General features: G+C 40.6%; 1 protein-coding gene and 1 non-coding gene across 3 annotated transcripts; both read right to left on the reverse strand.

Moving 5' to 3' along the window:
* Nucleotides 1-1,069: 1,069 nt before the first annotated feature.
* trnar-ccu lies at nucleotides 1,070-1,142 on the reverse strand. Its single transcript has one exon. It is a non-coding gene; the product is annotated as a tRNA-Arg (tRNA).
* A 1,799-nt stretch (nucleotides 1,143-2,941) lies between these two features.
* On the reverse strand, nucleotides 2,942-5,803 carry admb (adrenomedullin b). Of its 2 annotated transcripts, none has more exons than XM_017430219.3 (5): nucleotides 5,544-5,803; nucleotides 5,318-5,432; nucleotides 4,510-4,656; nucleotides 4,110-4,237; nucleotides 2,942-3,840 (listed from the first exon to the last, which is right to left on the reverse strand). In XM_017430219.3, exons 2-5 carry the CDS (start codon nucleotides 5,419-5,421, stop codon nucleotides 3,797-3,799), a joined length of 423 nt encoding a protein of 140 aa, XP_017285708.1. In that variant the 5' UTR covers nucleotides 5,422-5,432; nucleotides 5,544-5,803; the 3' UTR covers nucleotides 2,942-3,796. The 2 variants fall into 2 exon arrangements, with proteins under 2 accessions (XP_017285708.1, XP_017285707.1); XM_017430218.3 differs by having other exon boundaries at nucleotides 4,110-4,336; nucleotides 5,544-5,791.
* Between the last annotated feature and the right edge of the window lie 8,460 nt (nucleotides 5,804-14,263).

The following is a 14,263-nucleotide window of genomic DNA, read 5'->3' on the forward strand; positions in this document are numbered from 1 at the left end:
GGTACACAGTCTTCCACTCCTGCCAGGAATCCACTGTATATCCAGCGAGACATATCCCGAGACTGGACTCTCCTTCACCCAGTCGAGAAAATTGTATCAATTGCGTTGAGAAACCAGCTGATCAGATCCATATTCCTTAAATTTTTGGAAAATATGTAAAAAGAGGCTTCAAAAAAAGAAAACCGGGCGGGGGGGCAGTTCAGGGGACAGAGAGACAGAGAGAAAAGAAACATGTCCGCCTTCCACCAGGAGCAGAAAAAAAAAAGTCTCACAGTTAGTGAAATAGGAATCACCTGAGGGCAGTAGATGTGTCTAAAGTGATTGCAATAGAAGAACCTGTGTCTGGAAGGTAATTCCTGGTTAATCAGTCAGATCTCTCGTACAGTTTTCCAGATAGCATGTGTAAGACTCCATGGTCAAGTGGAAGGAAGTTATGTGGTCTGATGAAACCAAATTGGAGCATTTTGGCCATCAGACAAGAAGTCTGTTTGGCTGAAACCAAATACTGCACATCAATACAAACTCTCCATCCCCACTGTGAAACATGGTGGTGGCAGCATCATGCTATGGGAATGTGACTTGAAAGCTTGTAAAGATAGAGGATTACGAGGCCAGCTATACGTGGGGGCAAGAGGTGGGCTTTGCTGTGTACTGGCTGTATGTGAGACTGTGTGTGCAGTCAGCAGAGACCTTCCCCCCCCCAGTAAACAGCCAATCACTGTTCAGTATGGTCTCCAAAAAACAACCAATGTGATCAGTGTTATAAGATTGATATTTGAAACATGGTTGGCTGACACTTGACTGACTTAGAGATGGGAACAGCTTTCTTTCCTTTATTTTGAAAAGATGACAGATTTTGAAATGAAGGGGAGATAATGGGAAGGTGAAGTCAGAGTAGCGTTGTCAACAAAAGGAGAGCTTGGAAAGCACAGAGGATGGCGTTGCTTTCAGTGAAGGACAGCGGGTGAACCATATTGTTTTGGAAAAGCTTTCTTAGCAGAGAATGGTTTCGATCCATCGACCTCTGGGTTATGGGCCCAGCATGCTTCCACTGCGCCATTCTGCTCCTCACCCCAGATGGGACTTGAACCCACAATCCCTGGCTTAGGAGGCCAGTGCCTTATCCATTAGGCCACTGGGGCCATGTGTTCTTCTGGGACAGACATTCAGAACTGTGTTCAAGCACTTATGGAAAAGAATGACTGTTCTTTGTTTTACATCTTCCACGAAAGCTACACAGAAATGGTTTAATGGCAACAAGGTGAATGTTCTGAGTGGCTGAGTCAAAATCCAGATCCCAACTCAATTGAGAATTTGTGGCTTGACTTGAAAAGGGCTGTTCATGCCTGATCCCTACTCAACCTGATGGAGCTTGAGTGATTTTCTAAAGAAGAATAGAGTGGAGTTTCAGTGTCCAGATGTGAAACACTGATTGAGACTTATCCACATAGACTCAGTGCTGTGACTGCAACCAAATAATGATGTGAAGAGGGTGAACATTTACACAGTCACTTATTTTACATTACATACTTTAATTTATTTGGTATTACTCTGTGAAAATTTGATTTCATTTTTACATTTTTTGTCTTTCTTTTCTGTCAAAAATGCCAATTTTGGTTGACCATAATTGATTTATGACAGCAATAAAAGCAGAAAACATCCAAGCGGGTGAATACTTTCACTTGTAGTTGTTAACTGTTGTTTTGCACAATATATCTGCAAGAGATTGATGAAACTGTGTTATTTCTTTACTTTATGAATCAGAGAAAGTTCTGGCAGGAGTCTGCTTCTCCCGTTTGTCAGAAATGTGTATTGCATTCAATATTTGGATGAACCGCTTGTTTCTATGTGTGTGCGAAAGTCAGCTGTCCCATGTGACTCCTAAAGCAGCTGAAATATGTGGTTTTATTACCGATTCTGGCAACAAGAGAAAAAAGACAACACAAGGAAGAGTTGGGTTTTTTTTTCCCCTGCTTCACTGTCATAAGAATAACATATCTCAGCAAATATAATTAAATGTGATTGTACCTAAAGGTTCTACTGTCACCTTTTCACTACGGATTATAGCTACGTATTTCACAGGATACCTTTGACTATTTAAACAAATATTTCCAGACGTACACACTGACAAAAACAAAGTTAAGCACCCAGAAGGGATGTAATCCAATCCACACACAGAACAGTGATGGGTTCAGTTTGTAAGGAGCAGACATGCCCTCTGGTGCTCGTTCTAGACATAAGTGCTGGCCCAAATGGAGCAATAGTGTTATCAGGTAGTTGCTGAAGCGTCTGACAGTCAAATCAGTGATTGAAGGTCACCTGACACAGAGAACGACGTGATATTACAGGTGATGGGTGGAATTTGATAGTAGTTGCATTGTGTGTTTGTGTGAGGTTGTATAGTGCAATTGTCCGCTGTCAGTTAATGTTGGAACCAACGGGTACATGAGGACACCAACACACATCATAAAGGTTCTGGTCATCTAAGACAGACCACACCAAGGGAGGATTGTTGTATTGCATGGCAGGCATTACAGAACCTCATGACATCCAGATCCAAGCACTGGACTCTTTACAGGAAACTCATTTTGTCATCCCATACCGTCTTTCTGTGACTGCCATCATCACAGGTTCATGTGGACCAGCAGTGGACCCATACTGCCAACTTTTATCCATTCGATCTATACTGTAATCATCACAGTCACATGATCTTTCAATACATAGTTTCATTCGTTTTCCACCATTCTGTCTTGGTGTTTAACTTTAATAAGTGTTTGTGTGTTCACTCTGCATTCATCAAGTAAAGTTCAGTTTTCATGCTTATCTGCCCGGTGCTCAGACAGAAACATGCATCTCTTTGCTCTTTCTGAACCCAAACTACGACTGCCTTCTGTGGAAAATAAGTAACTTTGATCACGGATTACACAACGCCACCACCATGTCACCTCAGGACAAAATTTTATTTTAGCACATGTGTTTCTACGAAACAGGCAGATGAAACGCGGAGTCATTTTTAAAATAGAACACGAAACAGTTTGCATATTCTTTTTTTTTTACGTAACGCAACCTAAAAATGTAACATATTTAACCACACGCACTGCAACAAAACGACAAGAGGACACAATGTGGTGCTGCTGAGCCTCCAGATAGTTTCGCCGTCTCATTCGACCGAGGCGAGCCTGCTGTAAGTGATTACAGTTGTTGGCGTTTGCCACAGGTTTGGGGAACATTTCAAGTAATTTCAGCTGAACTGTGAAGAAATCAGGACGCATTACAATCAAACACAGATGAATCATATTCATAACAAAGACTTTGAAGGAAAAAGAAAAGCGCATACTAGAAATACATTTTTTGACTTCTTTCAAAACAACAACTTTACCACAGGTTGCAGACTGTAAAGCTAGATGGCAGCACAGCTCTTTAACAGATTTACTTTAAAGCTTAATTCCCTTTGAGAAGTTTGACACATCTGTAGCACAACATGAGCATAAAAGTAACACGATCATATTAAAACAGATGGTTAAAAGATAATTATTATTTACACAGCTGAGATACATAAAATACTTTACATTGGATAAAAAATGTTTGTATTCTTTTTCTATATAAATATAATGCATGTTTAAATAGTAGTTATTACATATTTGTCTATACATGTTCACTGGTAATAATTTTAACTACATTATACGTAGGCTTGGCACTTTGTTGTGTACATTGCACGTAATGAGCAGTCCTACACATTGGCCTAATGTGCGTGCTTTGGGGAACACCGGCTCCCAGTTGTAGCGCTGGTTCCCGCTCAGTGAGTGTGTCCTGCCTCAGATGCTGAGCTCAAACTGAGGGCTGAAGGAGAGACAGACAGTCTTGTCAGGCCCCACAGATCAAACTTGAATTCATACATAGTGCTAATCGTGTGTAGTGTTTGCATTATTTGTGGCTTCGCTTTCACTCAGAGAGACCGTGAGCTCCTTCTGACGGGCTGCACAGGTGCAGCAGCCTTGCTCTCTCCGTTCAAAGTTGTAAAACTGCGGTCTGATGCAAGCAAAACGGGCTCAACAAGGGTTCTCCGTTGCCTTTTAAAGCCACAGTGTGTGTGTTTTATGACTGCTGACCGGCGTCTTTGCTCCCAGTCTGGATTAGAAGCCGAGCGAGGTCTGCAAGTGAGCGGCGGCGACGTCCATAACCTTTCGAACCCATCTTCTCCTTAGGGGCGCAGACCACTTCGGCCCTTTGCCTGAGCCTGTATAGTTGGTAGATCAGGTCAGGATAAATGCACGTGAAGAGGAAACAACCAGATGTTTTTGGCGGTGATCTCTTGGATCTTATATGTACTCTACATCTGGGGGGGGGGAAGAGATTTAGAAGTTAATATTTTTTTTTCAGTTACCTTCCTCTCTGAAAGTTATTTGGCTAGAGAGCTTTAAAGTTTTCCATTGAGCCACATAAGCCGTGCCTCATGATTCCTTATCATTGTCTTGTTTCTGCTGTCCCATCAGAGAGTAAAACATGTACCTTGGGGATACCGTGGGGTTCTGTCCTTCCTCATTCGGGGATTGTCCAGCAGGGATGTCAGATTTTGCCTCATAAGTCGTCGCCAAGCCATTGTCCGGTTCACTCTTCGTGTTGCTCTGCAGCCATTGCGTAAACCTGCATAAAAAACTGAAGACAAGAGGCTGTGATACTCAGAGCTGGCAAACACCAATTTTACACAAATATCCAAGCCGGTGTGGATTATCAGGTCGGGCCGATCCTAACAAACTGAATTAAAGTTACCCGAACTTCCTCTTCTTTAGTTTTATGTTATTCCTGAGTCTGTTTTCGCTTCTCGTCTGAGGCGTTTTGTCGAGTCCAAACAGAAGCGTGCCGAGTTTCAAGCTTATAAATGTTGGAAGGCTTCGTATGTTTCAGTTTAGGTCTGCCAAATCTCCTGAGATGAGGAGTGAAATGTCTTCAAGCATCCCAAAAGGAGTCCCATTGCCTTTTTATTCTATTTGCATTTAAGAAAAAAAAAAATCCTGACAAGTAACTATCTAGTTGTTAAATATCTGCTGGCATTAATTCATCAGCCATGTCCGTATCAGCGTTGAGCAACAGGTGATGTCAGTAGACGAAAGTTAAATATGTTACAGGTGGTCCATCAGAGAGCAGCAGAGAGTATCCTAAAACCAACTTAGAGACTCTTTATGGGGTCTTTCTGTTTAACCATCTGATTTTTAATCTGCCAGCCACTGATTTGATCATCCTCTTCAGCTTCATGCATTTGCCACCAGATATGTGTGAGCAGCACATGATCCGAATGCTTGTTTGTTCAGCACCTCACCTGTTTTTCAGGGCAGCGTCGGGCTCCTCTGTGTCACCTTTTATTGGTGACATGACTGTGGTGAAAACACAGCAGCAGATGACGGTGCGCAGGGATAATCTCATTCTTTCTGGAGCTGTCAGCAAAAAAAAAAAAAAGGCTTTCACTTTGTTGGATTTACTTTATTGTCCCAATTCATTTACAAAAAAATTAAAGATAAATTGCAAATTTGTGGTAAATCACTTACCCCAGGCTGTTGCTCGTGATGTGATATAAAGAGGGTGGAAGTCCGAATGTGTTTTGATTACAGTTGTTTCCTCCGACACTGTAAAGACTTTGCCATGAGTTGAAGTCTGGAAATTACATTGCTGACATGAGTCTTTATAGATGGAGGGAGGGAGCTGTACCTGAATGCCAGACCCAGTGGGAGGGACAGTTCATGTCAACCCATCCACCCCTCACGAAGAAAGTCATACCAAAGACACGCACATAGAGACTATATACGAGTCACAAAGGCATGAGTGAAGAATTGTGTAAACCAGAATTTCATTATTTAGATTTATTCCCTTTTTTTTTTCTTCTAAAAGTGACAAAATTTGTGGTTGGTGCTTTTTAGGCTTTTGGAAATTGATCTACGTTGGGTTCTTTTTGGGGGTTTTTTGGGGGTTTTTTTAACAGTTTTTTGTGATGTTGACATTGACCTTTTTAGTTAATTATTTATTTATATTTATTGGGGGACGCGTAGCTCGGTGGTTTTGCAATCCTGAGGCTGTAGGGTTGAGTCAGGAAGAGCATCCAAAGAATTATTTATTTATTTAACACTTGTGCAAGAAATTTAGTCACTTGGGCTACAAAGGAACACTGAAAAGCTGGGAAATCTTTTTTTTTTTTGGTAATTATGAGTAAATGGTAAACCTGAAAGTGTTTTTCCAAGGCTTATCTGGGATCTTAAGTGTACTTTCTGATCTAGAGAAACTCCAGATGAGCCATTTAAATCACATGAGCCACTAAATCTTTCCAAGTGTTGTTTACACCATCAGTATTTAGCTGTGAGCAGCATAAAGACTGACCGTAATATTTCCACAAACTCTATATTTGACTTAACTAAAGAAAATTAATAATTACATATTCAGATAATGATGACAGATATCAAGAAAATGTGTTTTTGTTTAGTTCCATATCTGCACTTGCTAAATGATCAGTTATCAATTATAAAAGTCGTCTTTTCACAATAATCAGCTAAGGAGGATCTATAATTTCTGTTTAACCAACTTTAAACTTACCAAATTCAGAACCCAAACCTCTACTGATTCGGCTGTGTTCTAAATTTGGTTTTATAATGAGATTTATTATTTTCTTAAAGCTCATTTGAGTTTCTGAAAGTTGTATATTTTAGTTTCAGTTATAAACAGTGATCTTTAGCCCTTTTAAAATGCCCGCCCCCTGCCCTTAAATGTCCCCTTTATGCTTCATTTTTGTTGCTCATGAGTGCCTTGATGTGTGAAAGCACAGAAGCAGAATGGTGGGTGGGGTGTCAAAGTTGATCCACCATCAATACACAGAGTCACTGTAGTCTTTCCTCTAAGCTGCCACTGGTTGTGTTTTTTAACACTAATAATTCACAGTCAATGCATGAAAAGAGTGTAAATTAATCTGGCTGCATCCAAATTGAATGTTTTATTTATTTATTTCCAGTTATGGCATTTCAGGCATACCATATAGAGAAGACGGCTGCCTACGTGTGCCAGAACAGATTTACTCTACAAAAAGGATATCTCAAAATGAAATTCAGAGTAGGGAGGCCACACTGTTGTAATAGTAACCTGTTTGTATGACCTTCAACCATCAGGACTGTTTGTGAAGTGGTGCATGAAGGAGTGTGTGGGAGGGGGGATTCTGATGTGTAGCAGAATCAGACTGTGAAAAAAAATAAATTTTATATATATATATTTAAACTGTGTTCATGTTATGTGGGTGTATATGTGTGAGTATATCACCTGGAGATGCACAGTTAAAAGAGTGCTGTGAACAGCAGAAGGTCCATCATCTACAGCACCCAGGAGCAGAAAGGACAGGAGGATCCAGCCCCAGAGGGCAGCAGCAGTCCCAGGCAAACAGACACCGGGCACCACCCCAAGGCAGCTGCGCGTACGCACAGAGGTAGGTCGCCAGCAAAGCATAGGGTCAGCAGCCCCCCAACCCAGCCACCCCACCACCTCCCGCCGTGCAGGCTAAGCCAGGGACCCAACACCCTAACGGCCCGGCACCCGCACCAAACTCCGGCAGAGAGACTACCCAGCACCAAGCAGGAGAGCCCCCCCCCAGAGCCTCCAACACAACGGGCAGGCACAAGTAAACCGCAGCAGATGGAACCCAGAAGGAAAAAATAAATAAATTGCAAATTGAAATTAATTTAGCTTAATTGAATTTAATTCCAAACTATAAATTACATTTTCTTTGGTAAATATAAATAAATAAATGAGAAGAACAAAAAGTGCCTGCAAAAAACCCAGAAAGGTCTAAAACACTATGCATTCCCAATATTCCAAAATCTGCATTATTTCCCTTTTGTCTAGAATCTCCTTCGTTCTTATTCTTTCATTTCTTGTCTCAGTCATTTCAGAGATTTCAAATGTTTCAGGCTTGGACCTTGGTGCTCTTTGTGCTCCTGACGTACATCTGCAACATCAGCTCTTCACCACATCTGGACTTTGGAGTCTCATTCTGGAGATTAGCTGGACTCTGAAACCTCAATCAGCTGCTCCAGCTCATAAACAACTTCTCCGTTACCATGGCTACTGATCACAACAAATGTTGAGCGCCAGCTGAAATTACTTGGTCAGCACAACACCCAAAGCATGTCTCCTCCATCTCTGCAACAGTTACTCCGATATGCTCATTAAAAAAGCATTTGAGTTTGAGACAAAACTGTAAATTCCAGAGATCAGCTTCAGGAACTGTCAAAAACAAAACAAAAAAATAATACAACAGTGAGCAAAATAGTTTTGATAGATGGAAACTTTGGGGTGTTGTTACTTGATCTCATGAGCTGTTTTAAAAAATGCTTTATTATGTGTTATAACATGACACCCATTGGGATGTAATTTGCCTTTTCTTTTTACAATCTGTGAATCTGGATGAATGTTTTATAAAGACTAATGTTATCAGCTTTGCACAACATTTTTATGTTGTGCTTTTGACATTTTTTAGACCCCTTAAACACATCTTCAAACAATGTATTTAAACATTTTATGAATAAAATTAACCACTTTGTGAATTCAAGTGGTGTCTGTGTAAAACCGCATCATTTCTTAATTTAAGAAAGATGCACATTTATTCAAGGCCTACTGGCGATCGGGATTGATTGCAGCTAGACGTTTCTCTTTGCCAGCATAAAAAGGATTTGTTTGACAGCACTTAATGAATTGACCAGCACAGAGAACACTGGGAAAGCCCAGGGAACTAAGAGAAGATCTAATAAGCAGAATTGTAGATTTACACAAGTTAGTTTTGGAGTCATTTCTGAACAACTTCAAGTTCTTAGATCATCAGTTCAAACAATTGTATGAGTATGATATTGAGATGGGCTTCCTCTTTGCCTAAGTCTGGAAGAAAACACAAACTGTCCCCATCAGATGAAAGGAAATTGGTTTGCACGTTCTGGAACAACCTAGGAACCACCAAGGCTCAAGCCTGTCATGCACTGGAACCTGTTGGAATACCAGAGTCTCTGTTCACAGGGAAGCCAGGTTTACATCATCATGACCTGAGAAGGTGCTGACCAAGGAAGAAGCTCCTGCTTCAAAAGAGACAACGTTGACCTCGATGGACAAACCAAGTGTCTTCTAGAGAATGGTTTTATGGTCAGATGAGACAAAGATTGAGTTATTTGGCCAAAATAACGTTTAGAGAAGTCACGGTGAGACTTTTAAACCTAAGAACTCTGTGACAACTGTGGAGCACAGTGGTGGTGGCATCATGCTGTGGCATCGGTGCATTGAAGCAATAAAGGATGACCTCCAAATTTTTCAACTTCATTTTAAACTACCAGCTGGACGATTGAAACTTGGACACAGTTGGGTTCAACAGGACAATAATCCTAAACAAACATCAGAACTGGTTTCTGACTGAATAAAGCAGCTAACTTTGAGCTTCTGGAGGCCCGACCAAAACCAGACTGATCCTTTGTAGACTTTATGAAAGCTGGGATTGTGACAACCAGTCAGTTTAAATGAACTCTACCAGAAAAGTGGTCAAATATCAGCCAGAATTATACCAGAAGCTGGTTGATGGACATAAAAAGTGTGGTCGAGGTGCAACTTGCTAAAAGTTTGTGCACCAAATTCCTTTTTTAATCACTGAGGCTGTATGTCGTAAAATCATTACGTCTTGGAAACAGAACGGTTCAAATAAATTGTTAAAAACCTCAAATTAACATGACATTCATGCCCATGAACTTCTGACCACAACTGTTTACTCTCCAGTTTGTTGGAGTCTTTCAAACACTGACAGCAAACAGACCAAAACTGGCAATAAGAAAGGATTTAATCAGCTTGATTTAGGGGGTCTAACAAAACGGAAAAACCTGTTTAAACATGTTGCCTTTGGAGTAAAAACGGAGGAGACTAAAGGTGCTTCACTCTTGTACAATGGCAGGTCCAAGTTTTTCACACTGCTCAGTTCCAAAGCCTCTGTTATTTAAATAAGTCCTCTGTGGCTGATTTCATGCAACCAAGAATTTGGTTTGATTTGATCACACGGCCCAATTGCACCAACCTCATGTGCTCTTTGAGAATTGTTAGATTCAAATGGTGCCACTTGGGTGCAGCTAACCCAAAAATAGTATAAACTTGATTGCATTTGCATAGGCAAGGACCCAACTGGTTTGCAGAAGCCTTCATCTTCATGCACCCACATATGTTGGAAACATGGTTTCCTACATGGTCTGTGTATCTGAAAAGTTTTTTATTTTGTATGCATTGCTGCCTACAGCATTAGAAACATAACAGTTTATCATGCCTCACCAGTGCCCAGTTTATTCCTATTGTTTGCCTCTGACTCGTGTTTAGCTACATGCTGCTAACTGGAGTCCCTTATGGCGTCAAATTTCGCCAGAAGTCCACCACGAGCGTGTATTATGCTCCACGCATGCATCGAATCTGCCATGCGCGCACAATTCAGTGACCATGAGCGCACTGAACGACCCTTGTTGTCGCTGGCCATCTATGCTAAATTTATTACACGTTTCTCACCAAACTCCGACTGAGCTGCATTAGCGCCACACAGAGATGACTTAGCTATGGAAGCCAGCACCAACAAGGGTCACAGTGTGGGGATAGCAGAAAAGTGGCCAATCATTTGCAGAAGTAGCGCTCGTGGTCACTGAATTCTGCGTACATGAGAGGTTCAATGCATGCATGGAGCGTAATACACGCTCATGGTGGACTTTTGGTATAAATTTGACGCCATAGTCCCTGCCCAAACCTGTCCAACGAAAGGACCAATGAGTCTGTCGAAGCATGAGTCGTGGGTTTTAACACAAGCAGTCATGTTACAGCACCAGCAATCGGCCTCTCAAAAAAAGATGACTCAGCGATCTAAAGGTCTGTGTTTTAACGTGATCCCATTAAGATTATAAATAAGTTCATCTGCTTTGCATGACAATGTGCTGCAGAATTTTATTTTTCTAAACCCTGCAACACTCAAGATCAAAGCCGATTGATTTAATCGCTTCAGTGTGCCAATTAGACTTCTCGCTTGAATTTGTACTCCATAATTAGTTTATCTGGAAATATGCAAAACAAACCAAGACAGTGCCGTGTTGTGTTTGGATGAATCTTTGGATTTCCACACTAAAGGGTCAGTAGAGCAGAATGTGAGCTCAACATTGGCGGGCACCCAAGAAGTGATATTAATAGTTACTCTGTGGCTATTTATATCTCCACATTACATTCTGTTTTGTTTTTTTATTGCTCTTGAGAAAGATGCACATGAAATGAAGGGGTATTATTCACACAGCTGTTCTGTGTGTATGGGATAGCATCATGTTTTCTTCAGAGGTCTGAAAGCGAGTATTCCCTGGAAATGCATATTTCTGAATGAGCAGCCCAAAACATTCCTCTTTTCTAAACAATCCTCAAAATCCACCCCCTTCCCCTTTAGGTGGAAAAATACAAGGTCAGATATCTGCAAGTGGAAAATTCCTTTTTTTTTAAAAGAAAAAGAAAAAACTATTTTCTGATTGAGAAATAATACCCTGAACTATAACTGTTTAGCCGAGGCAATAATTTATATCAGCTGTCTCTACTTACCCTCAGATATTCCACCTAAATTTTGAACAATAGCCTAATCAGGGTGAAAAGCCTCATGTCCGAAACTTGATTAAAACAATGTGGAGGATGACTGAGTTGCGGGGATTGTTACAGTGAAATATGTGAGGAGTTGCTGGAAGTGACTGAAGCGTGGTTGTCATTTCCTTTGCTAGATTAAAAGGCCTCAGTGCGTCCTTGTCAAACTGTATCTTCTCCAAGTCATAACCCCACTTTGTACCTGTGGCTGTCATTTTTTGCTGATTGGGTACAAAACTGTTACCATTTCTCACCTATGCTTATAACAAGGAAAACACTGCACACATCCCCATGACCCTGCATGCCCTGGTGAATTCAGAGGCATCACCTCCAGACCACCCTGCTCAGAATCAAGCGCTGCTTTATTTAAATAAATATTAATACAGCATCATTTCCATGAGACAGTTGCTACGTTCACAATGCTCAGTTCCGATTTTTTGCTCAGATCCAATTTTTCTGCGTGGTTGTTCACAATATAATTTTAATGCGACCGCCGTCAGACTCCAGTGTGAACATTCTGTGGCCCGGAAGCGACCCGCATGAGCAGAAAAAGCTTGACGTCACACGCTGTGTTTACAGAAGTAAATATGGATGCTGCACGTGTCAGCATGTGAGTATCGATTCCAAAGTTGTTGTGAATCAGAGCCAACTAAACTATTATCTGCCATGCTTGTTTCATCCAGTGTTAAATTTCTTTCTTGCAGTTTCCCACCTATTCCAGCGCAGTGTTGCCTTTCTGGAATGGGAGCGAAGTACTGAAAGTAGAAACAAACTAAAGTATCGATCCCATCACACTGATATTGATACAATCAGACGCCAGTGTTAGTATTGGTGTTGGTGTAGCTTCTCAGTCAACTGGGACATGGCAAATCTAAAGAGTAAAAATCAAAAAAATTTGGGCTTCTGTTCTGTAGCTGAAGATGGTCTGAGTTCTGAGCTTTAAACTGCATGGTGTCGCTCTCAATAATATCAATATTTGGACTGATCCTCATACCCCGACTTCAATGACGTAGAAGTTGGATAAAATGTGACATGACTGTACAGACTTAGATCTTTTTAAAAAACATCAGATATGTATTTGATTCAGTACCACATATAATAGTGACCTGGGTTAGAAGTAATCAGATCTGTCACGTTCAGACTGCCATAAAAAAAAAAAAAAAATCTGATTTCAGTTGCATATGGGCAAAAAAATAAAAAATAAAATCACATTGAGGCCACTTTTGCCCGCAGTGTGAACATAGCCAATAATTAGCCAGACCTTTTCACAAGTATACTCGAGTACATTAGATCATCTACATTGGTCACTGTGTGTAAAATGCTAGTCACAGACTCTCAACAGTGCAGGTGTATTGAAGCAGATGCTGCTTGTATGAAATACAAAGAAATCAACAACCTGATCTGCCTGTGTGTTTATATCTGTGGTCTGCAGTCCTAGTCCTGGACCACAATCCTGCATGTTTTACATGTTTCTCTGCTTTGATTTAAGTAATTAACAGACTTCTGCAAAACTCAAAGACCTGCTGAAGAGTAGAGAAATATCTAAAATCTGCAGAATAGTGGCACTCCAGGACCAGGATTGGACACCACTGGTTTAGACAAACATTCCAAATTGTCATATTATTTCAGGAAAGTAATTACTGATTTGAATATAAATGCATTTTTAATTTTCTTCTGTCTTAAGATCCATGGTCATTCATATAACATCCAAGGCTATAGCCTTTAATACCCAAGTCTAACCACGTCCATGATGATAGCTATAAAACTGGACCGATTCTGCTTTCTTTTAAAAGTGTACTTCAGGAGAGTTTTTAGTGACAAAGTCCAGAACAAAGTGGTGACTCAGCAGGTACGAAATGGACAAAAGTGGGTATGATGTGGGTGGAACCAGGTTTGAAGAAAAAGCTGCAAACATACAAATGTAATATAATATAAATGTCTTCTGAGACATTGCCTCAGAGTTTAGTTGCAAAAGTAGTATTTGCTGCTAAGATTTCAGCTCAGTTTGACCAAAACTCCTGCTGAGAGCCTAAACTTGGTTCTAAGGGGAAAAAAATGAGTTCAGCTTGGTCGTTGGTATCAGTTTCAATTTTAAGTTCAATAAACTTAGTTGTCTAAAAAAATAAAATTTAAATGTCTTTGTGTTTTGTTTACTGCTATATTCCTGGTAAATTTGTAAAGTTGTTTGTTGTGTCAAATAAAAAGCATTCTGAACAAAAACTTGCATGTGAACACAAACATTTATTCAGAAAAAAAAAATTGTTGAAATTGGGGGGAACTAAAAAATAAAATTTCCAAAATATCCTGTTAATAACCATTTTTATTTAGTTGTGATGCTAAAAAATAATTACATCCACCTATCCATTTTCTTCCACGTGAGGTCACAAATGCCCCTTTTCCACAGGCTCAGTTTGGCTCTATAGCTCGATACGGCACAGGTTCAGTCTTTCCATCAGGCGGTCCCGCCCACTTTTAGCACGCTTTTTTTGTACCTCCTCAACCAGGGTTCCAAGCAATCCGGGTTGAGCTGAAAGTTTGACTGTCAGCAGATTGCAGGTCATTGATTGGCAAGAAAGCAACGTCAATAACGTGAGTGTCTCCTTCACAAGAAACCCATCAT

This window comes from Kryptolebias marmoratus, linkage group LG11 (assembly GCF_001649575.2).
Source record: "Kryptolebias marmoratus isolate JLee-2015 linkage group LG11, ASM164957v2, whole genome shotgun sequence".
NCBI classification, from domain to species: Eukaryota; Metazoa; Chordata; class Actinopteri; order Cyprinodontiformes; family Rivulidae; genus Kryptolebias; species Kryptolebias marmoratus.